This window comes from Megalobrama amblycephala, linkage group LG21 (genome assembly GCF_018812025.1).
Source record: "Megalobrama amblycephala isolate DHTTF-2021 linkage group LG21, ASM1881202v1, whole genome shotgun sequence".
NCBI lineage: Eukaryota > Metazoa > Chordata > Actinopteri > Cypriniformes > Xenocyprididae > Megalobrama > Megalobrama amblycephala.
The window spans coordinates 17556747-17584691 of record NC_063064.1 but is presented as its reverse complement, the minus strand read 5'-3'; the positions used below and the strand labels follow the sequence as shown (position 1 = coordinate 17584691).

The window sequence follows — 27945 nt, the reverse complement described above, 5'->3', positions numbered from 1 at the left end:
AATCACAGTAAGCATATAGCCAGCCCCCTCGCGAGCTGACCAAGTGTGCTCCGCTCCTAAACAGATAACCTAAATCTGCTAGCCATGGTTTCATTGTTTCATACACAGAAACGCAGGGAAATTCACATGCACAGACAGACAAATGGCTTCCTGAAGACATAGAAGCTGATGTTTGACATAAAGACCGCAACCTTAGAGGTCCCCATAAATTAAAAGAACATAGTCAAATATGAGCCTTTACTATCAGATAATATTGGGGATATTTTAGTGGATTTACTCTGCATTTAAAAATGGAAGTCTATCCTGAAACTCTGCAGTGTATACGTGGCTGTTGGTCCTCTTAGCAGCATGAAAAATAAAACTTTTATTCAAATTGTGAATAGATTAGAAAGCGAGCAAAGAGCGCTCCCTTTATAACCGCTGAAGCTGTCAATTACTTCAGTTGCACCGCAATTGGCTACAGTGCTCAATGCTGCAAATCGCGTTGTAAATAGAAACCTTTGACGGTCTTCAGGCTACAGAGAGTGAACACAAATGGGACCATTTGAAAGCAGAGGCTCACTAGCTAGCTCTGCCCCCGAGTCAGTTATGACCGGATAAGAAACGGATTTCAGATTAAGTAAACTGCCGCATGTCCGGTAGACCCATGTTAATCGGTCCCTGACGGCGAACCTATGAAGCCACCTGACTGCAGTAGCTGGCATGTGTTCACACATGCTTCAGACACCGGTTCACGCAGAACCTTCCCATAGTGCCAACACAGCGGCTCATTCCCTTTCTCAGGGATCCGGGTTACCTATGTAACCTAGACGATTTTAAAAAAATGAGAGTGAGTAAATGATTATTAAGGTTTACTTATCCTTTAAATATGCTGAACAGCTTTTAGTTGACCACTGATAGGATGTGACTTATACATGATTTTAAATCTTTTATTATTCATATTAAAAACAAACAGGTAGCGTTATAAAAAAAAATGTCCCTGAATAGTCACTATACTGTGGGATATTTATTTTCGTAAAAATACTCTAATGAAAAGAATAAAAGCAAAATTTTGCAATTTGTATTTGTTAACTCTAAACACACACAGATCAGTCACAATGTGGAATATTAGATATACTATATATATATATGACAATGTTGTTTACCTACTAATGTATAATTTTAATGACAACAATAAAATAATAATTATGACAATAATAAGCAAAATTAAATAATGATCTTCATATTTTCCTGTAAATGCATGCAATAGTACATCTTTTGTTTCACATTACAATTGTTGAGGTAATTTGCTAAAACAGTTTTGTTTTAGAAACAGTTTTTACATCCAACAAAAATTAGTGAGACACTTTTCTATGATAAATTAGTTGCTTGACTATTGATTAAATTGGCTCACATGTAAATTAAAGCATGTCACCTTTTTTTTTAAATGATATATTGCAGTATTTATTACAAATGATTTATGTTTGCACAGTCATTATCTTTTTCTAAAAAAAAAAATTCATGTGCTTGCTTAATCTTTAATTACAATAATTTCCCCTCCCTCTTGCAACAACATCTCTTCTTTCTTTGAGGATATGTTTTCTAAAGTGAAAGTGGGACAACCCATCACTCACGAGACAGCAATAGCCATTTTTCCACCCTACATTTTTTCTTGATCAAGAAGCCGTTTCACTCTGATATACGTCACAATGGGGAAGAAACGACTATTTCAACTTCTGTTTCATACCGACGATTGCTGAAGACAATTAAAAAAGATTTCACAGTAACAATCACAGCTATTCAAAAATGCTCAACATGTATCCATAAGTAGGCTGTGACCTATGCTGCAGTAAGCTAAAAGAGATTTATTTTAAAACTTGTGCTGAGTTGTCTTTCCATCCATGTTTTTACATTAAATCAGTAGGCAGTATGCCACATTAGGAGACTTGCACTACCTAATGTAATCAAAAATATCATCTGTGATGGTTGTGCTGCCCCAGAATTATTTAAAACGGCAGGGGTGCACCATGTGATACTTGTCATTCCTCCAGTACAGCTATAAAACGAGTTAAGGGAATCCATTCTGTGATAAAGTCCATCTGATCTATTTGCACAAAACTGACTTCCCAGTGCTGGAAGAGAGCTGAGAGTCTTCACACATGTTGGCGGTGAAGATCCCTTCCCAACTGTTACAAAAGTGTTGTTGGAAGTGCTGGTGCTTGTAGCCATGGAAGCATACAATTCATCTTTTGCTCCTGTTGCAAATAAATAAACATATTTCAGATCCTTATCATAAATAACCATTCAAAAAAGGCAAAGCAACGTATTTAAGCAAATCTCACCAAGTATTAACAATTTCTTTAGATTGTTGACTAAAGGATAATTGCCTTGTCCACAGAAATATCCAGAAAAGTCATCCAAGTCTAGAGCCCATACAAACGCACCTCCAAAGCTATGCTCCTGTAAGTATTTTATCTTAAAAATATAAGGCAGAGCTGTTATTTGTCATGTAAAATAATCTTTAAGTTTAGACATAGTATTATGGGACTTCATCGAGTTTACCTTAATCTCAAAGCTCCTCAGATTGTCAAAGCCCACCCAGTCGCTGCCTTTAATAGAAAAAGGAACATTCTGGTCTTCTATCCACTGTACTATGCCACCATGTATGAAAAGACATATCTTGAAAAAAAGAAAATATTCCTTAACTATCACTGACAAGCATTTGCAAGCCATTTTAAAAACGTCAAACAAAAGTTTCTGTCCAGAAAAGATGTTTACTTCAAAGTAAGACCACAAGCCCATCTCTTGTGTATAAGGTCCAGGAGAAGCAAAGTTATTGGCTGGGGCACCAACTCCATTCTGAGAGGAGGTGAGGATGAAGGAACGTCCATATGTGGCAAAACCCATCAACAACTTCTCGGCAGGAGCTCCCTGGAATCTCCAGTATTGTAGAGCAAAATCCTGCATGAACGATGAAAACATGCAAACAGTACAAATTAAAGTTACTCACTTGTCTTGAAGCCCATGCTTAAATGATAGTGCTCAGTGTCAATCACTGTGCTTACGGTGTTTGAGTTGATATTTTCCTCATCATGGATGGCGCTGTACAAAGGACTGTGATGTCTCGCTATGCCGTCTTTAAACGTATGAAAATCAAATGTCTTGACACTAATAAAGTCCAAATACCTAGAAAAAATGTTTCCACATTTTAAACTGCCATTTTTTAAAGTTACCATAAGACAGGACTGACATAGAATGACTTGTTGCTCTTACTTTGAGATCTCTGGAATATTGTAGCTCCTTTCAATAACTTCTTTCTGTGCTGAAACAGTTGCTGTTAGAATAAGTCTTGCATCTTTGTTTGACATGCCTTCAGCTAGAAATGCTTCCAGAAGTTCCTAAAGTTTCACAAAAGTTTTTTTTTTTTTTTTTTTAAACAAGGGTTTATTTAGTCCTTTTTTTTTCTTGTTTAAAGGTCCCGTTCTTCGTGATCCCATGTTTCAAACTTTAGTTAGTGTGTAATGTTGTTGTTAGAGTATAAATAAAATCTGTAAAATTTTAAAGCTCAAAGTTCAATGCCAAGCGAGATATTTTATTTAACAGAAGTCGCCTACATCGAACGGCCAGTTTGGACTACATCCCTCTACTTCCTTCTTTAATGACGTCACTAAAACAGTTTTTTGACTAACCTCCGCCCACAGGAATACACAAGAGTTGCATTTGTAGAGTGTGTTTGTCGCCATGTCGTCGAAACGCTGTTATTTTCATCCCGCAGTCCAATCACCGGGTCTGATTCCGGCTCAAATTGATAGGGTAAAATTAAAGACATGTTTACAATAACACTGAGCGCGTGCATCTCCACGTTATGGTAAGAGGCGTGACTTTTCCGGGCACAGTGCGCTCAGAGCTGTCGAATCACAACACAGGAACCGCTGGCACAATCAGAACTCGTTACGTATTTCTGAAGGAGGGACTTCATAGAACAAGGAAGTCATCAGCCCGTTTTTATGACAGTGGAAACAGCGGTATACAGATAAGTAAATTATGTGAAAAATACTGTGTTTTTTTACACGCGAAACATGAACACATGTTATATTGCACACTATAAACACAATCAAAGCTTCAAAAAACCACGAAAAACGGGACCTTTAAGCATAAACCTCAATAAATTTGGTAATATTTCTGCTTATATAACACAAATGCTGTTACTTTAAACTTTCTATTATCCAATAGGCCTAATTCTGAAAAAAAAGTATTATGGTTTCCACAGTAATATTAAGCACAACTGTTGTGATAATAATATGGTATATTTCTTGAGCACCAAATTAGAATTTTAGAATGATTTGAAGAATCATCTGACACTGAAGACTGAAAATTCCGCTTTGTCAAAAATATTACGGACCCCAAATGTTTGTATGGTATATATTTATGTGACATGTACCACTAAAATTTTACAAAGATGAGGTGTCTTTCTGACCTGATCCATTGGAAAACTCTTGGAACCCTATTTGAAAACATTTTAGTTTTAACCTTGCACAGTAGAGTGAATTTCAGCTTATCTTCCGGACGTGTCTCCGGAGTTCCCTTGTGTTCCCAGTCCAAATCCAGCCCGTCAAAGTTATACTTCCTCAGAAATTCTATAGAAGACTTGATGAATGTCTGACGGTTTGTCCAGTTGGACAACATAATGGAGAATCTGGTGTGAACAAGAAAATGTATGGCTGCTTATTTCACTGGTAATGTGGCTTACAAAAATTTCAGATTAAATGCAAAATAATCATGATCTTTGTGGATAAAAAACTTTTATAAGATATCAAAATGGTATGTTACCAGTAGAGGGCAACTTTTACTAAGAAACATAGAAGGAACACTTACTGTGAATCCTGGTCTCTGACAGACAACAAGGTTTTCAACTGAGGATTTCTTTAGAAATAAAACAAACATTTATGTGAAGTCTTTGTCACACAGCAGAACATTTGACAAATCAAATATAAATTCAAGACTAGAAACACATAGCACTGAGCTACAAACATGCGTACTTGTTCTTAAGTGCATTGAAGGTCGAATAAAGGGCCACATCATTCCACTCACTGCCTGCTATGTTATTGGCATAGTTTATAATGGCAAATGCATAGATCAAATGAGTACACAAGTACGGGTCCACATTCTCGGGAAGGTATCTAGCAGTTCCTGCTCTGTACTGAGACCAGTTTGTGAAGTAACACACCAGTCTTGAACAGGTTACTAGGAAAAAGAGTATAAAGATACAAACATATGTATTTTTTGGTGATGTAATTTGAATGAATAATCTTTCATGCAGTGGATTGAAAATCACCTTACCGAACTGAAAGAGCAAATTCAGGCCTAACAAAAATGGAATAAGATCATTAGTAGATGCTTTTACATGAGATTAATATATTAAGAAACATATTCAAATACAAAAATAGACAAAAGAAATACCTGTTAATTGCGTTATTCCCCTGTTCATTTTGTTCCTGCTACATGCCCCTTTAGTTTTGAGTGGGGAACTCCGCATGAAGTATAGTGAGGGGTGGGGAGAAAGACAGGGAGGGCTACACATGTATAACATAACACTAATTTCATCAAAGTTTTTTTTTCTGGCCTATACAAAACACAGGACTTCTGTCAGATTTGGCCAATCAAAATGTACCCAATTATAGCAACAGACCAATCAAGATTCATTTATTTCACAATTTACTTTTTTTAAAGGAAGATTTTTTTCTTTGACAGACACAATGAAGATTTAGTGTGTCTCTCATGGTGGAATCAGTGGTGTGTATATCCATCCCTTTAGGCTGTTCACAATAGAATGAAATGGAATGCTATTCAAAACACTTGAGAATACAATGAAACCTTCAAGCCACTTTATTGACCTGAGATTGTGAAGAAAAATGCTGATGCATATACATCTTATTTTATTGTATAGAAAAGTGTGCCATTATATTTAAAGCTCTTCACATTTAAACACAAACACCATAAACATGGTCTACACATCTTATCTGGTCAGATAGTCTTGTTGTCTTATCTTAAAAAAAGAGAAAAACAGATCTTAAATGACCTATTTTCAGGTTCACCTCAAGCTCTGTACCATTATTATTTTTGAATATGAAACTAGAAACTCTAGGAGTGTAACTAAACTGCAGTATCGTTGCTTAAGTCACAGAATTTGTCATCATCAACATGATATGTTTCAGGCCTGTGGAAATTTTGCCTTGTGGATAGACAAAGATTTATCACATTATCCTCAACAGCTGTAGGATGAACTGACACATTGCTTCTGTAAGATCACACAGTGGCACTATGAGGCCAGATATCTATCAGTAACTTCAAGCTATTATTTATGATAGTGTTGTATAAGACAGTTACATCAGGTCATTGTTCAATCAGATAGGGGTACATTTGTTCTTTTTAGTGTGCCTTATTTTTGGAGGCAGGTGTGTCCAGACAAAGACAAGGGTCTAGATAGGGACAAGGGTCGTACATGTCACCCTGCGATAAAATAAGCACATCAATAAAATTCAGAACAAAATCACTTGAGATAGCACTCCATGGCTTCATCTTATGGGATCTCAGCTCGGAAATATACGCTAATGTTCATATTAAGTTATGAAACGTTTTTTCTGAATGTTCTCCGAATGTTCAAAACGTCCCGTTTTCAGATATGTAAGACACTTTTATATTGTTGTGGTCTAGTACCAAATTATTAATAAGTAAAAATATAACCATTTGAAAAAAATAATGACATAAATAATGTTTTTGTGCTAATCTTTAAAGAACATTATTAAACACCAGATAACTTTGAACAAACATTTTATTAACATTACTAGAAGAACGTTTGTTTATAACTTAAACAAGAACCTTGATAGAATGTTAATCAAAGTTCTGATAACTTTCCCTGTTAGCTTGGACAATATAATACTAATATTAATAACATATAAAACGTTTCTACCATACCATGTTTTGTGTGTTAGATATTGATTTAGTTTATTCTTTATGTTCTGATTTCATCATAACTTCCTCTTTATTTTGATTTATATTTAATTATGAAGATGCATATATATTGACATATAAATATTTATTTCATTCATGGCAATGTGAATTTTAATATAACAAGTACTGTTCTCAAACAGTGATTATCGGTAGCAAATGTTGTTGGTTCAAATTATACTTTCAGATTCAGATTTGTTCCATGCCTCCTGTTTTGTCCCATGGCCTATGAATTTTTAACAGCCATGTTAAGAGAAATGTATGCATGCAAGGGTTAGTAGTATATTATTTACATGTTGTATTATTTATTAGCATCACATCCACCATATTTTATATTACAGTCTCCAGTACTCATTTAAAATTATTGGTATTTTCATACAGACACAATATTAAAGTCACCATGAAATCAAGATTGACGATTCTTATGTTTTATACGGAATACTGCAGTATATATTATAAATGATTTATCCTTGCACATCATCATTGTTTTTAATTCACATGGCCTCATAAACTTTAATCAAAATAACTACACCCTCCTTCTTGCAGTGACTTCTTTTCTCTGATGATGCGTTTACTGGCGCGAGGGCGGGACAACCTGTCACTCACATGACATCACAGCAATAGCAAACCACAACCATCCAATCACTTCCTGATGGACAAAATCAAGTCCTGCCCTACATTTTTTCTTGTTTCACTCAGATGTGTCCCAATATGAAAGAAAATACTTACGTTTCACACAGACTTTAAGGCCTAAAACACTTTCCGCAAGAAAGTGAACACAGATGGGATGATGCCAATATAGAGGACTGGAGTGACACGTAAAAAAAACAAATGAAGGATTAATTTATCAATTCAATTCAAACATAAATAGAATATTTATTCTAATTCCCACTCTGTTCACTTCTCTTTGAAGGAGGAGTTTGCTCCAGAGACAGTTTGAGCTCTGAGCTAACTTAGATTATTATTAGAGAGTTAGATAAAATAAGGATACTGAAGTTAGATAAAATAAGGACATCAATATTTTGACAATGCTGAAAGATGTTGTACATAAAGGTTAGGATCATGATTTTTCAGTAGTTCTTCCAGCACCACACTTGTTATTGTTATGTGCCATCAGATTTCATCAGAAATAAAAGACTTTCTTTGTGCAACCAAAGCCAGGCCTGTAAGATAAACGACACTGAATCCTCTTGAATCAGGCGTGTTGCTGTTGACAGTTTGACATGAGAAGAGAGCAACACAAAAGAGGGGCATTCTGACCTCATAGTTTCATCATGCAGTAGTGAATCAAAACAAAACAGAAGTAGGTAGTCATTGTATAGACGAACACTAATGGTGGTTATATTTAGATTTTGACCAGAGGGAAATAGGCCTACCAGTGGGACGTTTATGGATTAAATGAAGAATTCTATCTATCTATTCTATCTATCTATTAAAACAAGTCAGATGACGAGATGACAAACGTGTTGGGTGACAGAATAAATGTTGCAATTACATTCACGCTAGCTGTTTGTGGATCAGATTCAGAGATTGATGCATCGCTCCTTATCAACAGACAGAACTGAGTTGGACCCTAGGTGCGCTGTCCAAAATATAATATCATTACAATCGTTAGTAGTTTCTGTGATGGAAGTGGTTTGTTCAGGTCATATTACACCCAAGAAACTAAAAGTCTAACTTTTTTGAGCTGTATGTCCACATTATAACCCTCATCATCAAGGTAAAAATAACATTTTAAAACATTCTGGAGGATTATTAAAAATTGAAAAACTAGAATAACAGAGTTGGAAACGTCATCAGTGCCCTGATTTAATACTTCCTAGAGCCACCTTTTGTTTTATTTACAGCCATTAATCTTTTTGGATATGTCTGTACTAGCTTTGCACACCTAGATTGGGGAATATTTGCCCGTTCTTCCTTGACGAATTGCTCAAGTTCAATCTTTCGAAAAGCAAGCACAGCACACCACCCAAAACAAACCATACCTACTGTGAAGCATGGTGGTGGCAGCATTATGTTGTGGGGGTGTATTCTAGTTTTTCAATTTTTAATAATCCTCCAGAATTTTTAATGTTATTTTCACTTTGATGATGAGGGTTATAATACATTGAGTTGTAGATACATTTTCTTGGGTGTAAAGTGACAAAAGGTAAAGATTTTCACAGGGTATGATGACTTTCTTTAGGCACTGTATATATCATTATCTTATCTATCCACATCAAGGGTGCCACCAAGTTACTTTTTAATCAGTCATCCTTGCCTCCTTGGTACAGAAGGTTAATTATGCTCATTAAATCTTTTCAGAGGTCAAACAGTTATTTGTCATTAAATTGATTGTTAAATTATGGAGTGCCTAGAGACACGTAAATCATGCAATAAAAGCATTAAATGACGTTCATCATATTCAAATTCCTAGTTAAAGTGAAAGCCACCTGACAGCTCTCAAATATAAATCATTATTTGGTTTATCAAAGTGTATTTGGATAAAGTCATGTTTAAGTTTAGAAGATATTTTGTTTGCACTCTCTCGTCAATGACATTTTGTTATTTGTGTATAGCTTTATGTGACATTCCATTTAAGGGACATATGGATTTTGTAACTATATGTCAAGTATTTAAGAATTTAAATGATGACCAAGAGCATATGACTCATTCATTTATTACCATGCAATATTTTAAATTGTACAAGGTCTCATCAACTCTTTAGTTAGACAAATTAGATTAACTGATCAAAACATCTTAGATAAATTATCTTTGTAAAGATGTCTGCATATAATTTTGACCCCATAAACGCATATACACAACATGGATACCTTCTATTTGGAGGCCAAATATTCATTATAGATTAGATATCAAGGCTGCAGTAACATTTTTTTTTTCATTTGGTTTGGTTAATCATTACTATTTCAACTTGATTTCATGAGAATACGTGTGTATTTTTACTTGAAGCATGGTTTTACCACGTGTAGCTACATTTACTTGGGCTTTCATACACACAGAAATGTACAACATTGATGTATTTATAGCACTAAAATATAAAAATACTTACGTATTAACAGCAAAAAATGGTAAGTCATTTACGTATCCAAGTGTGAATGTGTATGAATTCCCATGTATTAATATTAAAATCGTGGCATTCATGTTTTAAATCTGTTGTATTCAATTGTCATATCAATACATGTTTCTAGTTGAATTTATTGAATGCAGTTTACTCATCTACTTAATATGAAATGTGACTTGTGCTGCAAACTTGTTTCAAACCATGTTAAACAAGACTACACTTTGAAACCTTAAAATGAATAAAATATCTGTAATTGTTTAGCCATTTTGTAATATTTACAAACCCGATTCCAAAAAAGTTGGGACACTGTACAAATTGTGGATAAAAAAGGAATGCAATAATTTACAAATCTCATAAACTTATATTTTATTCACAATAGAATATAGATAACATATCAAATGTTGAAATTTTGAAATGTCATGCCAAATATTGACTCATTTTGGATTTCATGAGAGCTACACATTCCAAAAAAGTTGGGACAGGTACCCACACAGCAGGAGACTCCTATGTGGATCAACATTCAAGTCGCCAAACCCGCGTGACTGTCACATTCATTTTGCCGTAAATTCTACTGTCAATCAGCGAATCCTGAGCGGACCCATGTTGGATCCGCAGACGCGCACGCACCTTTACTGTAACGGTTGTATCAATTTGCAGGTCCCAAACGGACCCGCCACGGAGGTAAGGATTTAATCGCGGATGCGGAGCGGAGCCACGGCGGGTCTGCGATCCGCCTTTGTTGCGGATCCGTCACTGCGTGTAAGTAGGCGCGATACGGGTCCGTTCGCGGATACGTTCCGGAAGCCGCCGCAGAGTTCTTTTGCTGTGAGGGTAGCAATAAGAGGCCGGAAAAGTTAAATGTACATATAAGGAACAGCTGGAGGACCAATTTGCAACTTATTAGGTCAATTGGCAACATGATTGGGTATAAAAAGAGCCTCTCAGAGTGGCAGTGTCTCTCAGAAGTCAAGATGGGCAGAGGATCACCAATTCTCCAATGCTGCGGCGAAAAATAGTGGAGCAATATCAGAAAGGAGTTTCTCAGAGAAAAATTGCAAAGAGTTTGAAGTTATCATCATCTACAGTGCATAATATCATCCAAAGATTCAGAGAATCTGGAACAATCTCTGTGCATAAGGGTCAAGGCCTGAAAACAGTGGCGGCTACTGGTCTGTCAGAGAGGGGAAGCTCATTTTCGGCCTACATCATAAAAGTACATTTTATTTGTCACAGCACTTCCAGTCAGCCAGCTAACTTTGTCATACCAGGAGAGCTGAAAAGACATGTTATTTTTCCCTATCTTTTGCACTAAATCAATCTTAGGTGTTGATCTGCCCTGCTGTTTAATTCTAAGTTTTTCCTCGTAAGGAACACTTTCAAATGGCTTCGCCAAAATCAGGTCGACAATATTAGCACCGTCTGCCATCGTGCGCAGTTTCACCCACGACGCTAGCCTAGCCTACTAACGTTATATGAATGAATGAAGGAATGAATGAATGAATGATCTAAAAAAAAATATTAAACTCTGTAAAACTGAAACAAGGAATGTGGTGTATAATTGTGTGAAATGTATGATGAAAATCAAGCAATTTCGCCAAGCAAATATCAAAGAAATAGGTTGCAGCAGTTTTTATTTCAACTGAACTTGAGAAATCCGCGATGGGACTGAGTGATTCAGTGATTCCTTATAGTACAGAATCGCTGTCAGTCAAAAGGAGATGCAGTCTTTCGACAGACCCTCCAATCATCACGCAGAAGCTCGGAGTCCGGGCCAGCCCACTCCCCATTCACCCCCAGAGACGCCGAGCGTCCGTGGGCGGGACATAATCGCAGCGTTTATCCAATGACCGTCTAGTTTCGAAGCGCTGAAAAAAAACGTTCAAAGCAGCCCCATTGAAGTCAATGGACGCTGGGCTTCAATAGGGAAATGCACTGTGACGCTGCGGGAATGTATGAGAAGGAAATCGAGTCAGCCGACCTGCTATATGTAACTGATTCTGAACGAACTCGTCTTTGAGATGAACATTTTCTAACGCATTTTTAGTCAATTAAATGTTAATACAATAGTACATATTTGACCATTAATTTTGTGACATTATAAGGGAAGCCGAGCTTCCCTTGCAGTCTTAAAGAAATCGCCACTGCCTGAAAACCATACTGGATGCCCGTGATCTTCGGGCCCTTAGACGGCACTGCATCACATACAGGAATGCTACTTTAATGGAAATTACAACATGGGCTCAGGAATACTTGTCGGTGAACACAATCCACTGTGCCATTCGCCGTTGCCGGCTAAAACTCAATAGGTCAAAAAAGAAGCCATATCTAAACATGATCCAGAAGCGCAGACGTTTTCTCTGGGCCAAGGCTCATTTAAAATGGACTGTGGCAAAGTGGAAAACTGTTCTTTGGTCAGACAAATCAAAATTTGAAGTTCTTTTTGGAAAACTAGGACGCCATGTCATCCGGACTAAAGAGGACAAGGACAACCCAAGTTGTTATCAGCGCTCAGTTCAGAAGCCTGCATCTCTGATGGTATGGGGTTGCATGAGTAAGTATGGCATGGGCAGTACACATCTGGAAAGGCACCATCAATGCTGAAAGGTATATCCAAGTTCTAGAACAACATATGCTCCCATCCAGACGTCGTCTCTTTCAGGGAAGACCTTGCATTTTCCAACATGACAATGCCAGACCACATACTGCATCAATTACAACATCATGGCTGCGTAGAAGAAGGATCCGGGTACTGAAATGGCCAGCCTGCAGTCCAGATCTTTCACCCATAGAAAACATTTGGCGCATCATAAAGAGGAAGATGCGACAAAGAAGACCTAAAACAGTTGAGCAACTAGAAGCCTGTATTAGACAAGAATGGGACAACATTCCTATTCCTAAACTTGAGCAACTTGTCTCCTCAGTCCCCAGATGTTTGCAGACTGTTATAAAAAGAAGAGGGGATGCCACACAGTGGTAAACATGGCCTTGTCCCAACTTTTTTGAGATGTGTTGATGCCATGAAATTTAAAATCAACTTATTTTTCCCTTAAAATGATACATTTTAATACATTGTCATCTATGTTGTATTCTGAATAAAATATTGAAATTTGAAACTTCCACATCATTGCATTCTGTTTTTATTCACAATTTGTACAGTGTCCTAACTTTTTTGGAATCGGGTTTGTAGTTTGTTTGCTGTGCGACACAGAAAGCGTTTTCTCCTATGCAGCAACTGACAATACAATCATAAGATACAGCAAAACACAACATATATTCACAAATCAAATCAATTTTATTTGTTCGCTGTAATCCAAATCTTTAGAATCCATATATTTGTAGGGAACAGATCCAAATTCAGCCCTTTATCCAGAAATCTTTATCTTCATTCTCAGCAGCGACCATCACAGTCAAAGCCGGCGCTCGTAATGATTCAAATTTGAAAGTTGCGCCGCCGTCGAGAAGCTTTACGACATGGTTTACAGCACTGATATCGAACGCTCATTGGTTCTCACCTGCTTCGTCACAGATTACGACATGCTGTGTTTCAGTGGATTGACATTTGTAATGAGTGCGTGCCCTCACGGAGAGAAACCGAATTCATATTTTCATGGATTAATAAATTAAAATCTGCTCTGTACCCCATAAAAAAGTAATACCACCAGAGTTTATCTACAAAATGATAAAAGGGAAATTACACATGTATCTTTATGACATGAAAGATACATGTGTAATTTCCCTTTTATCATTTTAATATTTAATATTTTTACGTTTTAGAGCTATAAATACGTCAATATTGTATGTTTCAGCACCTTTCTAAACGTACAAAAATGTACGTTTTGTGTCTTTGAAAGTTACGTATTAATACCTATGTATTAACAATGAGACCAGGCTGACTATTTCTAGAAATAAGTTTAGGAACACCTTCACACACCAACATACCAAGCCGATACATAAGTTTATTTTACTTGTTCTGTTCTTCAGAGTATTGATTGTCTTTATTATTTCTATTATTGTCTAAATTATTAAAATTTTTAGCCTATTTATTGCACAATGTCAGATATTCAGTGTCATTGCTGCAAGACATCATTGTCATTTCCTCTGATACATGCTGCATCATGACTAGAACAGAGCACATGATTATGAATAAATATGAATACTTATGATCTTGGCACAAAATTATAGACATAAATATTATTCTTGTCAGTCAATGGCATGAACTACTCTTTATTTGATCAAATGCACAATACAATAATTTCTACAAATCTGACTTCTGCTGAACAAATTAAAATGTGTTAAAATGAAATTGCTAAATCGATGTTAAAAATAGCAGACATACTGACATTCATGCACATTTGACCACAGCAGTTGTAATTGTACATCTTATCTATGAGGCTCCACATAAATTGTGCCGAATAGGACAAAGGTTTTTATTATTTCCACGTTTTTGTCATTTCAGTCCATAGTTTAAAGGAGATATCATATCTTACAACATCCTAATAAAGCATCCTATATTAGGATGACCTAGACAACACCCAACTCCTATAAAAACCTTAGGGTTTTGATGTTCATTCTCACATTTTCTTGAGGTACCCCAGGTATGTAACCATCAGGGAATATCTATATTGAGAATTCAGCTTAAAACATTTATTTCTGCTATTAGTTTTATTGTAATTAAGGAAACTGATCTTTGTTTCTTATAGAAAATTGGCAATAAAATGGGGAGGCTTACACTTATAGCAGGTAAGAAATAATGTACACTTCAAAGTGGAATTTAAAATACACTAGTATGTTTTAGTCATTTATCTGATATTATTGCATATTCTAGGTTTGGGCTTGGTGCTCTGCCATGTTGGTGAGTCATTGAGTATTTATTAGCTCACATAATTGTATTTATCGCTTCTTTTTAATGAAGTATTTATATTTGATTGCAATGTTGAGAAGAGAGATGAGATACTGCAAGTGCATGTCTTGTCTAAGAGCTTCTTTGTGTATCCATAACCAGCTTTCTCCATGGAAATGGGCTGCTATTTCACCAACTGGTCCCAGTACAGACCTGGAATTGGAAAGTATACACCTGCAAATGTCGACCCTTTCCTTTGTACACACCTTTTCTATGCATTCGCAATGATCAACCATGCCAACGAGCTTATCACATATGAGTGGAACGATGAGACTCTTTACAAGGCTTTCAATGAACTCAAAAACAAGTATGTATTAGTTGAAATATCACATTTAACACTGAAAACACAGCTGAAATTTGTGAATAATTTAATTTTTTTTGTGAGATTGTAAGATATTGTTTTTTACAAAACAAATACCAAAAATGTAAGAAATTAACACTGTAGTTATACACTCAAACATAAAATCAATATATACTGTTATATATTATGGAATCCTAAAATATCTCCATCATCGTCACAGAAATCCCTCTCTTAAGACTCTTTTGGCTGTTGGTGGATGGAACTTTGGTTCATCACAGTAAGTGTTCTGTTTTTGTTTTGTTTTTTGTAATATCATTATCACATTTGAGCAGCAGTTAAATTGGTGAGCTGAAATGCAATCCAAAATTCATTTCAGGTTCTCCATCATGGTGTCCACTGCAGCAAACCGTCAAACCTTCATTCAGTCTTCCATCAAATTCCTGAGAACTTATGGATTTGATGGTATGGACTTGGACTGGGAATATCCTGGATCAAGAGGAAGTCCGCCTGAAGACAAACAAAGATTCACACTTCTGTGCAAGGTGGGTCCATTTGTAATCCAGTGGCTTTTTAAGCAAAAATTGTAGAGCATTTTCCTAACTTAAGCTATTTTCATTTTTATTTATCTTTCTCTTCACAGGAACTTGTTGAGGCGTATGAGGCAGAGGCCAAAGCTACTGGCAAACCTCAGTTGATGTTGTCTGCTGCTGTAGCAGCTGGTAAAGGCACAATTGATGCTGGATATGAGATTGCTGAGGTTGCCAAGTAAGTATGAGAACACTGAATCATGACATTTGCAAACTGGCAGAGCACTGAGGTGAAAATATGCAGTGTCATGAGATGTTTTAAACCTCTCCTAATTTTTGTCTCAGGTACCTGGACTTCATCAATATTATGACTTATGACTTCCATGGAACTTGGGAAAGATTCACAGGACACAACAGCCCCCTGTACCAAGGCTCAAAGGATGACGGAGACCTGATTTACTTCAATACCGTAAGAAATGATTTACTGTAACACAGAGAAGGTGAAAACAAATAAGTAAACTAATTTTTGAATTCCTCCATTTGAAAATGAACTCTCTTCTCTTCTTTCAGGATTTCGCTATGCGCTACTGGAGGGACAACGGTACCCCTGTGGAGAAACTCAGAATGGGTTTCGCAACATATGGTCGCACATTCCGTCTGACATCTACAGATACTGAAGTTGGAGCCCCAGCTAGTGGACCGGCTGCAGCTGGAACCTACACTCGTGAGGCTGGATTCTGGTCTTACTATGAGGTGGGAGATTTGGAAAAGCCATTTTGTGTGAATGGAATATATTCATTCATATTCAAAAGTGCCTATCGAACAATCTCCGCATCTAATACTCTCAATGTCTTTATAGATCTGTGGCTTCCTAGAGGGAACAACAATCCAGTGGATTGATGATCAGAAGGTGCCCTATGCCACAAAGAACAGCGAGTGGGTTGGATTTGACACCAAAGAGAGCTTTGAAACTAAGGTACTTTTGAGTTTTTACTGGAGTTGGATTTCGTTGTCACTATTTTTCAGCAATTGACTAACAACTCACTCTTTTCATCTCAATTTATAGGTCCGTTATCTGAAAGACATGAAATTTGGTGGAGCTTTCGTGTGGGCGCTTGATCTGGATGACTTTGCTGGACAGTTCTGTAATCAGGGAAACCATCCTCTCATGGGTCATCTGCGCAATCTTCTGGATATCGGTAGGAATATTCGCAAATCGTCTTTCCAAGACTGGTTGTATTTTAAGAAAAGAAAACAATAAAAACTAATGCTTAATTAATATGCTTTTTTCCAGAATTGCCTCCAATGCTTTCAACCACAACCCCCTCTGGACAAACAACCACAAAAGCCACCACCACAACTACCACCACCCCCTCTGGACAAACAACCACAAAAGCCACCACCACAACTACCACCACCACCACTCACGCTCCAGGACCAGGATTCTGTAATGGGAAGCCAGATGGACTCTATCCTCACCCTGAAGACCCCAACAAGTTTTATAACTGTGCTGGAGGCAATACTTTCGAGGACAAATGCGCTGTAGGCATCGTGTTTGATGACACCTGTAAGTGCTGTACTTGGCCCAAGCACTAAGTGATCACTATTGAAAAAGCTTCTGAAAAACATCTGCAAATTGTGAAACAGGATACTGCACATTTGCATAAGCACACAAATGACACGAAACATCAACTGTTTCACGTAAAGCAACGTTAGTGTAAACTGAACATATTTCTCGACTGTGTTACGTCTTGTGAAAGTGAAAGTACCTCTTTTTAAATGACTCCTTTGTAAATCTGTTTCTTGTTCATTTTCTCCTTGCTTGGAAGAAATGAATAAACTGACTTGTCATCTGAAGAGAACTCCATGGAAATTGTATTTATTCATTTATTTATTTATTTTTGTTGCAAATACACTGCTCCACAATCATAACTTAAAAACTCACTTAAATTAAAAACAACACTCAAAATCAAACATTTCTCAAAGCAAAGCAGCAAATAAAAAATACAGGCTACATAGGCCACTGGATGCATGACAGAATCAAAAAAAAAGGGGGGGGGGGGACATTGTTCGATCCATTTGAAGTACTGTTCCATTATTAATGAATAACTATTCAGGAACAAATGAGTAAAACAGTAGCCTTTTAATAATAACTGCTATTAACTAACAAGAAATTCTGATTAACCAATTAGTAAGTAATAACCCTCAGTTGAATGAGGTAGTTCACTATTAGCTAATCAGTAGGGGTGTAACGGTACACAAAAATGAAGGTTCATTACGTACCTCGGTTTTGAAGTCACGGTTTGGTACAGCAGGGTGAGAAACAAAACAATATTTTCTCATTTTCATTAAACATTGTTTTACTGAGCAAGCTGTGTCTCTGTCTTTATATTCAATTAAAATTTTCTTAAGGATAAAAAAATCTATCTCTGCTAATGCTGTAAACTTAGGGAGCCCTTACTTACACATTAGCTACTATAATAAAGGTTACAATTAACAACAGAGCCCAAATTATTAAATTCAGTTGCTATTTATTATTAGATGTAATCATCAACACTCAAATAATAATAATAAAAAAAAGATGTATTGTAAACATGTAAATTACACATAAGGCAGTTTTTGCATTAACTTCTGTTTCTCGAATTCATTATTGAAATATAATCATTTACACAGTGGCTGTCAAACTTGTTTTTATGATAGATTTATTTAGGCCTTACATTAAGTAACAGGTTAAGTAAAATATAATAAATATATAGGCTAATATAGTGCATATATTTAGTGAAACAGTTCACAGCAAACTAACAAGCTGTTGACACTGAATGGCTTTTCTGGGGTAAATGTAATACCATGTAACATATTGTTTACAAACTGTTTTACTGACATCTTTCCGCGGTTGAATCACTCATTGAGCGATTTCACAAGATATGATATATTTCAGTTAGTTGTACTGTATCTTTCAACATACCTTCATCATGTTCATTCATGTTCATTCTGTAGTAGTGAAGAGGAAGGGATGCAGCAGCAGCAGCAGCAGAAGCAGCAGCAGCAGCAATAAAAGCAGCAGCAGCAATAAAAGCAGCAGCAGCGTAGCAGACGTATTCCGCCAAGACCGAACACATCAACATTGACATACCCATTACCATGCCAAACACTCAGAGAGCTGTCATGACAGAACTTTTATTCAGCAAACTTCAAATCAATAATACAAATGTAAATAAAAACAAAAATGCACCTATTCTGATTGAGAACAAAGATCAATGGCTGTCTGGCCCTTCTGGCGTCCCATACCTCCATATCTGTCGGAGATAGTTCTTAATGTATTTGATGATGTCAGTCTCAGACGATTCTGGATTTGACTGCTGTACAGCACGAAGAACAAGATGGAAGAACTTGTACTACAGCATTAATTACAAGATTTTCAGCCACCATCACTCATACTAACATACTGTAGCAATCCACAAAATAATTAAAGCTCTCTAACCCTTTCATGCATAGTGGTCACTACAGTGGACAGATATTCAATAGTTGTTTTCTTCTATATAAATGAGTCTGAATGTGACAGTTGCACATCAGTCACTACAATGGACGCTAATGTGTCATGCAATACACTGACACCCACTGGTCAACTTTTGCCTCTAAAACAAGATGGCCGATAGAAGAGCGGATGTGCCTTGCAGGGGAGGAATGTCTGTCCATTCCTTCTATTCTAGGAGACCCTTGCAGGTAAAAAAAAAACCATGAGGACATCAAGCAACAACTAAGGAGCAATATAATTGTTAAAATATCCAAGTATTGATTTTGTGATTTGAGGAAATTGTGATTAATCATGTGTCCACTCAATTAGTCATCACGCATCGCTAGCTATTAGACTACATTTTATAGTATTGCAGTAATTTTTTGGCTGAAAATCAATTTAATTTTTATTATAGCAATATTTTGTGGATATTAGTTCTATCATGAGAGTGATGATCCTTAAAAAAAACACACAGCAATACTATAAATTGTAGTCTAAATATAGCTAGCGATGCATGATGTCCAATTGAGTGGACACATGATTAATCAATTTCCTCAAATCACAAAATCAATACTTGGATATTTTAACAATTATATTGCTCTTTAGTTGTTGCTTGATGTCCTCATATTTTTTTAGTCACTACAGTGGACGCTAATGTGTCATGCAATACACTGCCAACCACTGGTCAACTTTTGCAAGTGCAAAAAAAAAAAAAATAACAGAGACTGTTAACAGTTCTGGAATATGTTCAAAATACATGAACACAATGTTAAAGAGCAAACAAAAACATGTTTTATAGTGTTTACAATATTTCTTTTTAATAATTGTTTTCTCAAACACATATTTCATCCATTGTTCAAATGCGCCTTGTCCACCCTAGTGGACATTTCACCAACTCCTTTAAGAATGCATTTTTGAAAAATAAAAAATACGCACGGAAATACACATCTGCCTAGTATAATGTGCAATGCATTTAGCCACTGCCATTCTATTAATACAAAACTGTGAAGGTGTACACGTTGCTTTAAAGGTGTGGTGAGTAGATTTTCAAAAACACTGTTGGACATTGTTGATATCCATTCACTGATGTCCAATTGGCGTTGAAAAAAACATCAAATTGACGTCAATTTTTATGTCAATTTGACGTCCACACAATGATGTCCAACTGATGATGAAAAAAACATCAAATTGACATCAATTTTTTTACGTCAATTTGATGTCCACACAATGATGTCCAATTGATGTTGAAAAAAACATCAGATTGACGTCAATTTTTTTACGTCAATTTGATGTCCACACACTGATGTCCAATTGATGTTGAAAAAAACATCAAGTTGATGTCAATTTTTTAATGTCAATTTGACGTCCACACACTGATGTCCAATTGATATTGAAAAAAAATCAGATTGACGTCAATTTTTTAACGTCAATTTGACGTCCACACACTGATGTCCAATTGATGTAGAAAAAAACCCTGTCAAATTGACGTCAAAAACTTGACATCCATTTGACGTCCACACACTGATGTCCAATTGATGTTGAAAAAAACATCAGATTGACGTCAATTTTTTAATGTCAATTTGACGTCCACACACTGATGTCCAATTGATGTCGAAAAAAACCCATCAAATTGACGTCAATTTTTTTACGTCAATTTGACGTCCACACACTGATGTCCAATTGATGTCGAAAAAACCCTTGTCAAATTGACGTCAAAAACTTGACATCCATTTGACGTCCACACACTGATGTCCAATTGATGTCGAAAAAAAACATCAGATTGACGTCAATTTTTTAATGTCAATTTGACATCCACACACTGATGTCCAATTGATGTCGAAAAAAAACATCAAATTGACGTCAATTTTTTTACGTCAATTTGACGTCCACACACTGATGTCCAATTGATGTTGAAAAAACCCCTGTCAAATTGACGTCAAAAACTTGACATCCATTTGACGTACACACACTGATGTCCAATTGATGTCGAAAAAAAAACATCAGATTGACGTCAATTTTTTAATGTCAATTTGATGTCCACACACTGATGTCCAATTGATGTCGAAAAAAAACATCAAATTGACGTCAATTTTTTTACGTCAATTTGACGTCCACACACTGATGTCCAATTGATGTCGGAAAAAAACATCAAATTGACGTCAAGTTTTTTTAATGTCAATTTGACGTCCACACACTGATGTCCAATTGATGTGGAAAAAAACCCATCAAATTGACGTCAATTTTTTTACGTCAATTTAACGTTCACACACTGATGTCCAATTGATGTAGAAAAATATCCTGTCAAATTGACGTCAAAAATTTGACATCCATTTGACGTCCACACACTGATGTCCAATTGATGTTGAAAAAAACATCAAGTTGATGTCAATTTTTTAATGTCAATTTGACGTCCACACACTGATGTCCAATTGATATTGAAAAAAAATCAGATTGACGTAAATTTTTTAACATCAATTTGACGTCCACACACTGATGTCCAATTGATGTCGAAAAAACCCCTGTCAAATTGACGTCAAAAACTTGACATCCATTTGACGTCCACACACTGATGTCCAATTGATGTGGAAAAAAACCCATCAAATTGACGTCAATTTTTTTACGTCAATTTAACGTTCACACACTGATGTCCAATTGATGTAGAAAAAAATCCTGTCAAATTGACGTCAAAAATTTGACATCCATTTGACGTCCACACACTGATGTCCAATTGATGTTGAAAAAAACATCAAGTTGATGTCAATTTTTTAATGTCAATTTGACGTCCACACACTGATGTCCAATTGATATTGAAAAAAAATCAGATTGACGTCAATTTTTTAACGTCAATTTGACGTCCACACACTGATGTCCAATTGATGTCGAAAAAACCCTGTCAAATTGACGTCAAAAACTTGACATCCATTTGACGTCCACACACTGATGTCCAATTGATGTTGAAAAAAACATCAGATTGACGTCAATTTTTTAATGTCAATTTGACGTCCACACACTGATGTCCAATTGATGTAGAAAAAAACCATCAAATTGACGTCAATTTTTTTACGTCAATTTGACGTCCACACACTGATGTCCAATTGATGTTGAAAAAACCCCTGTCAAATTGACGTCAAAAACTTGACATCCATTTGACGTCCACACACTGATGTCCAATTGATGTCGAAAAAAAACATCAGATTGACGTAAATTTTTTAATGTCAATTTGACGTCCACACACTGATGTCCAATTGATGTCGAAAAAAACCATCAAATTGACGTAAACTTTTTTTACGTCAATTTGACGTCCACACACTGATGTCCAATTGATGTCGAAAAAAACCCTGTCAAATTGACGTAAAAAACTTGACATCCATTTGACGTCCACACACTCATGTTCAATTGTTGTTGAAAAAAACATCAAGTTGATGTCAATTTTTTTGTCAATTTGACGTCCACACACTGATGTCCAATTGATGTTGAAAAAAAACATCAAATTGACGGAAAAATTTTTAATGTCAATTTGACGTCCACACACTGATGTCCAATTGATGTCGAAAAAAACATCAAATTGACGTCAATTTGACGTCCACACACTGATGTCCAACTGATGTCGAAAAACCCCTGTCAAATTGACGTCAAAAACTTGACATCCATTTGACGTCCACACACTGATGTCCAATTGATGTAAAAAAAAACATCAAAATGATGCCAATTTTTAATGTCAATTTGACGTCCACACACTGATGTCCAATTGATGTTGAAAAAACCCCTGTCAAATTGACGTCAAAAACTTGACATCCATTTGACGTCCACACACTGATGTCCAATTGATGTCGAAAAAAAACATCAGATTGACGTAAATTTTTTAATGTCAATTTGACGTCCACACACTGATGTCCAATTGATGTCGAAAAAAACCATCAAATTGACGTAAACTTTTTTTACGTCAATTTGACGTCCACACACTGATGTCCAATTGATGTCGAAAAAAACCCTGTCAAATTGACGTCAAAAACTTGACATCCATTTGACGTCCACACACTCATGTTCAATTGTTGTTGAAAAAAACATCAAGTTGATGTCAATTTTTTTGTCAATTTGACGTCCACACACTGATGTCCAATTGATGTTGAAAAAAACCATCAAATTGACGGAAAAATTTTTAATGTCAATTTGACGTCCACACACTGATGTCCAATTGATGTCGAAAAAAACATCAAATTGACGTCAATTTGACGTCCACACACTGATGTCCAACTGATGTCGAAAAACCCCTGTCAAATTGACGTCAAAAACTTGACATCCATTTGACGTCCACACACTGATGTCCAATTGATGTAAAAAAAAACATCAAAATGATGCCAATTTTTAATGTCAATTTGACGTCCACACACTGATGTCCAATTGATGTCGAAAAAAAACATCAAATTGACGTCATTTTTTTAATGTCAATTTGACGTCCACACACTGATGTACAATTGATGTCGAAAAAAAAACATCAAATTGACGTCAATTTTTTAACGTCAAATTGACGTCAATTTTTTAACGTCAATTTGACGTCCACACACTGATGTCCAATTGATGTCGAAAAAAAACATCAAATTGACGTCGTTTTTTTAATGTCAATTTGACGTCCACACACTGATGTCCAATTGATGTCAAAAAAAACATCAAATTGACGTCAATTTGACGTCCACAAACTGATGTCCAACTGATGTCGAAAAACCCCTGTCAAATTGACGTCAAAAACTTGACATCCATTTGACGTCCACACACTGATGTCCAATTGATGTCGAAAAAAACATCAAAATGACGTCAATTTTTAATGTCAATTTGACGTCCACACACTGATGTCCAATTGATGTCGAAAAAAACCATCAAATTGACGTAATTTTTTTTATGTCAATTTGACGTCCACACACTGATGTCCAATTGATGTCGAAAAAAACCATCAAATTGACGTCAATTTTTTTACGTCAATTTGACGTCCACACACTGATGTCCAATTGATGTCGAAAAAAACCCTGTCAAATTGACGTCAAAAACTTGACATCCATTTGACGTCCACACACTCATGTCCAATTGATGTTGAAAAAAACATCAAGTTGATGTCAATTTTTTTGTCAATTTGACGTCCACACACTGATGTCCAATTGATGTTAAAAAAAAACCATCAAATTGACGGAAATTTTTTTAATGTCAATTTGACGTCCACACACTGATGTCCAATTGATGTCGAAAAAAACCCTGTCAAATTGACGTCAAAAACTTGACATCCATTTGACGTCCACACACTCATGTCCAATTGATGTTGAAAAAAACATCAAGTTGATGTCAATTTTTTTGTCAATTTGACGTCCACACACTGATGTCCAATTGATGTTAAAAAAAACCATCAAATTGACAGAAATTTTTTTAATGTCAATTTGACGTCCACACACTGATGTCCAATTGATGTCGAAAAAAACATCAAATTGACGTCAATTTGACGTCCACACACTGATGTCCAACTGATGTCGAAAAACCCCTGTCAAATTGACGTCAAAAACTTGACATCCATTTGACGTCCACACACTGATGTCCAATTGATGTAAAAAAAAACATCAAAATGACGTCAATTTTTAATGTCAATTTGACGTCCACACACTGATGTCCAATTGATGTCGAAAAAAACATCAAATTGACGTCAATTTGACGTCCACACACTGATGTCCAACTGATGTCGAAAAACCCCTGTCAAATTGACGTCAAAAACTTGACATCCATTTGACGTCCACACACTCATGTCCAATTGATGTCGAAAAAAACCCTGTCAAAGTGACGTCAAAAACTTGACGTCAAAAACTTGACATCAATTTGACGTCCACACACTGATGTCCAATTGATGTCGAAAAAACCACCATCCAATTGACGTCAATTTGATGTCCTCACACTGATGCCCGATTGAACCAGCTAATCAAGGTCTTACTAGACATACCATTGTGCGTCTCAATCAGCTCCCCAGTTCAGTAGTCAGCGCCCTGATCCTTCTAGTGCACTGAAATGCTTACAATGCACCGTAAGAATAGGGGAGCATCGAAGATCACTATGTTCCCGTAACAGAAGTTCTGAAGCATGAACCAAAAATCACGTGAGCAAACTCAGTACATATAATGACCTTTCTTTAAACCATTATTTAATTATATTTCAGCATAAACATACATCGGGTAATGGACATAAAGTTGCTAACATTTCTAATTTATTTACGAAATGTTGCACATATATGTAACAAGTGAAGTGTTTATCATAATGTATTTTAAATAACATTAAAAAATATACTGATTCATGACCTCGGAAGCTATGGGAGCTAATTGAGACGCACCCCTAGAAACTTCCATACATGTGTGTTGAGTCAAGTTGGAGATAAACTCTGTAAGACCCTTCAGGACCAAGTTTGGACACCCTGCACTGAATACATGGTTTATTAACCACATACCTTTTTTATTATCGTAGAATACTACCATACGGACATTACTTTAACACGCACATCTCTGACTGATAACAGAATACTTCCTTGTCACACTGACACGTGCATTTTCTGTGAAGCTGCTTTGAAACATTATGTAATTAGCATTATGTCAGCTATACAAATAAACATGAATTTAATTAAATTAAACATTAAAATTGTAAAATAATAATTTTCCTCAATGCTTTTGAGAATTAATTTATTCTATAGTTAAATAAGAATTTATTCTTGTTAATCTAGACTTTGTTGTGGATGACGAGCACGAGTCAGTTTTTTCATATTTTAGACTACACTAGAAGGCTAGTCAGCTAGACACCTCAATTCATAACATCCATATTCTGCTTTAGATTAAACCTGATTAGATCATAACCTCATGAAGGAAATGTAGGATACTTTGAACTAAAAGGTGAAATGCTGAGCATGGATTTCATTACCATGCTCATTGACGGCATAAAAAGGGTTCAATATAAATTAACAAGTTATTAGGGTCAGCTGATGCTGGGAAGTGCAGAATGTATGGTCAATAAAAGCAACAGATTATCAAGGTATATTATCGAAAGAGTCTTGGATACCAGATAAATAGCATGTTTCACATAAACAGGATAGAAACTGAACATGTAAAAGGCAATAAATTTAATCTGACTAGAGAGCTTATTACTTCACATTAGCTCAGTTATAATACTCGGCCTATTTTTCAAAGTAGGTTTATGACTTTTTTTATGATATGAAGCATATCATCTTTTTATTTATGAACATCAGCAGTCTATATCAACAGGTGGGAAGTTGTAAGAGGTTGGTGGGTTTGTTGAATTTTAGTTTTAATTTTGTTCCTTTTCATGTTTCTTTTATTTTAATGTTCTGTTTGTGTTTACATATATATATATATATATATATATATATATATATATATATATATATATATATATATAATGCATTCTCATTTGCTCCAATAGCAAAAGAAAAAATCCATATTGTCTTTCTATTACTTTCCAAAAGAGGAAAAAATATTGAGTGATTGATTACTGTCATCAGAGAAGAGAAAGGTGTCAAATTTGCTGTCACTCCCTTAGCCGTTGTGTAAATACAAACACCCACACAGCAGTAGTTTTCTGAGATGTAATGGCAATGCAGTGCAGCACAAAGTAGTTATAAATGTACATCATTTTTTTTAACAAAACATGAACATATAAAATACTTTGCTAGATTTACGATGTTAATAACTGTAGATAACACACCATCTGTAAAAAGGGTCCATTGAAGTAAAATGTGAAAGTCTCTTCAAGTAATATTATCACAGATTTCCATTTGCTTATAAATCCAAAACAGCCACTCTAGGAAATTCCTGAGGAAACCCAAGGCTGAAAACAAACTTTTTGAAGTTTACTTCAATTTTTTTAATGCAGCTCTGTTAGAAACACATGGCATGTACAAACCCGATTCAAAAAAAGTTGGGACACTGTACAAATTGTGAATAAAAAAGGAATGCAATAATTTACAAATCTCATAAACATACATTTTATTCACAATAGAATATAGATAACATATCAAATGTTGAAAGTGAGACATTTTGAAATGTCATGCCAAATATTGGCTCATTTTGGATTTCATGAGAGCTACACATTCCAAAAAAGTTGGGACAGGTAGCAATAAGAGGTCGGAAAAGTTAAATGTACATATAAGGAACAGCTGGAGGACCAATTTGCAACTTATTAGGTCAATTGGCAACATGATTGGGTATAAAAACAGCCTCTCAGAGTGGCAGTGTCTCTCAGAAGTCAAGATGGGCAGAGGATCACCAATTCCCCCAATGCTGTGGCGAAAAATAGTGTAGCAATATCAGAAAGGAGTTTCTCAAAGAAAAAATTGCAAAGAGTTTGAAGTTATCATCATCTACAGTGCATAATATCATCCAAAGTTTCAGAGAATCTGGAACAATCTCTGTGCGTAAGGGTCAAGGTCTGGATGCCTACTGGATGCCCGTGATCTTCGGGCCCTTAGACGGCACTGCATCACACACAGGAATGCTGCTGTAATGGAAATCACAACATGGGCTCAGGAATACTTGTCGGTGAACACAATCCACCTTGCCATTCGCTGTTGCCGGCTAAAACTCTATAGGTCAAAAAAGAAGCCATATCTAAACATGATCCAGA

At 35.9% G+C, this 27945-nt stretch overlaps 2 protein-coding genes across 2 annotated transcripts; one reads left to right on the top strand and one right to left on the bottom strand.

Annotated features, from left to right (window-relative positions):
- Positions 1 to 961: 961 nt before the first annotated feature.
- Positions 962 to 6889, bottom strand: ovgp1 (oviductal glycoprotein 1). Its single transcript, XM_048173603.1, has 11 exons — positions 5440 to 6889; positions 5320 to 5343; positions 5019 to 5223; positions 4855 to 4902; positions 4510 to 4675; positions 3253 to 3377; positions 3045 to 3165; positions 2758 to 2940; positions 2542 to 2658; positions 2322 to 2454; positions 962 to 2234 (listed from the first exon to the last, which is right to left on the bottom strand). Exons 1-11 carry the CDS (start codon positions 5567 to 5569, stop codon positions 1897 to 1899), a joined length of 1590 nt encoding a protein of 529 aa, XP_048029560.1. The 5' UTR covers positions 5570 to 6889; the 3' UTR covers positions 962 to 1896.
- A 7714-nt stretch (positions 6890 to 14603) lies between these two features.
- On the top strand, positions 14604 to 17474 carry LOC125257060 (acidic mammalian chitinase-like). The gene is made up of 12 exons (XM_048173483.1): positions 14604 to 14643; positions 14749 to 14788; positions 14874 to 14900; positions 15051 to 15255; positions 15470 to 15526; positions 15626 to 15791; positions 15890 to 16014; positions 16122 to 16245; positions 16347 to 16529; positions 16636 to 16752; positions 16843 to 16975; positions 17071 to 17474. The coding sequence occupies exons 2-12, from the start codon at positions 14764 to 14766 to the stop codon at positions 17370 to 17372; spliced, it is 1464 nt and encodes a 487-aa protein (XP_048029440.1). The 5' UTR covers positions 14604 to 14643; positions 14749 to 14763; the 3' UTR covers positions 17373 to 17474.
- Positions 17475 to 27945: the final 10471 nt, after the last annotated feature.

Excerpts from the sequence above, each read along its gene's own strand:
- ovgp1 (XM_048173603.1), bottom strand. The coding sequence starts at position 5,569 with ATGTTATACATGTGTAGCCCTCCCTGTCTTTCTCCCCACCCCTCACTA. Across the intron at positions 5,344-5,439 it reads GGGAATAACGCAATTAACAG|GCCTGAATTTGCTCTTTCAG; the intron begins GTATTTCTTTTG and ends CATTTTTGTTAG. Across the intron at positions 2,455-2,541 it reads TGAGGAGCTTTGAGATTAAG|ATAAAATACTTACAGGAGCA; the intron begins GTAAACTCGATG and ends TATATTTTTAAG.
- LOC125257060 (XM_048173483.1), top strand. The coding sequence starts at position 14,764 with ATGGGGAGGCTTACACTTATAGCAG. Across the intron at positions 14,789-14,873 it reads GAGGCTTACACTTATAGCAG|GTTTGGGCTTGGTGCTCTGC; the intron begins GTAAGAAATAAT and ends TGCATATTCTAG. Across the intron at positions 16,530-16,635 it reads GATTCTGGTCTTACTATGAG|ATCTGTGGCTTCCTAGAGGG; the intron begins GTGGGAGATTTG and ends ATGTCTTTATAG.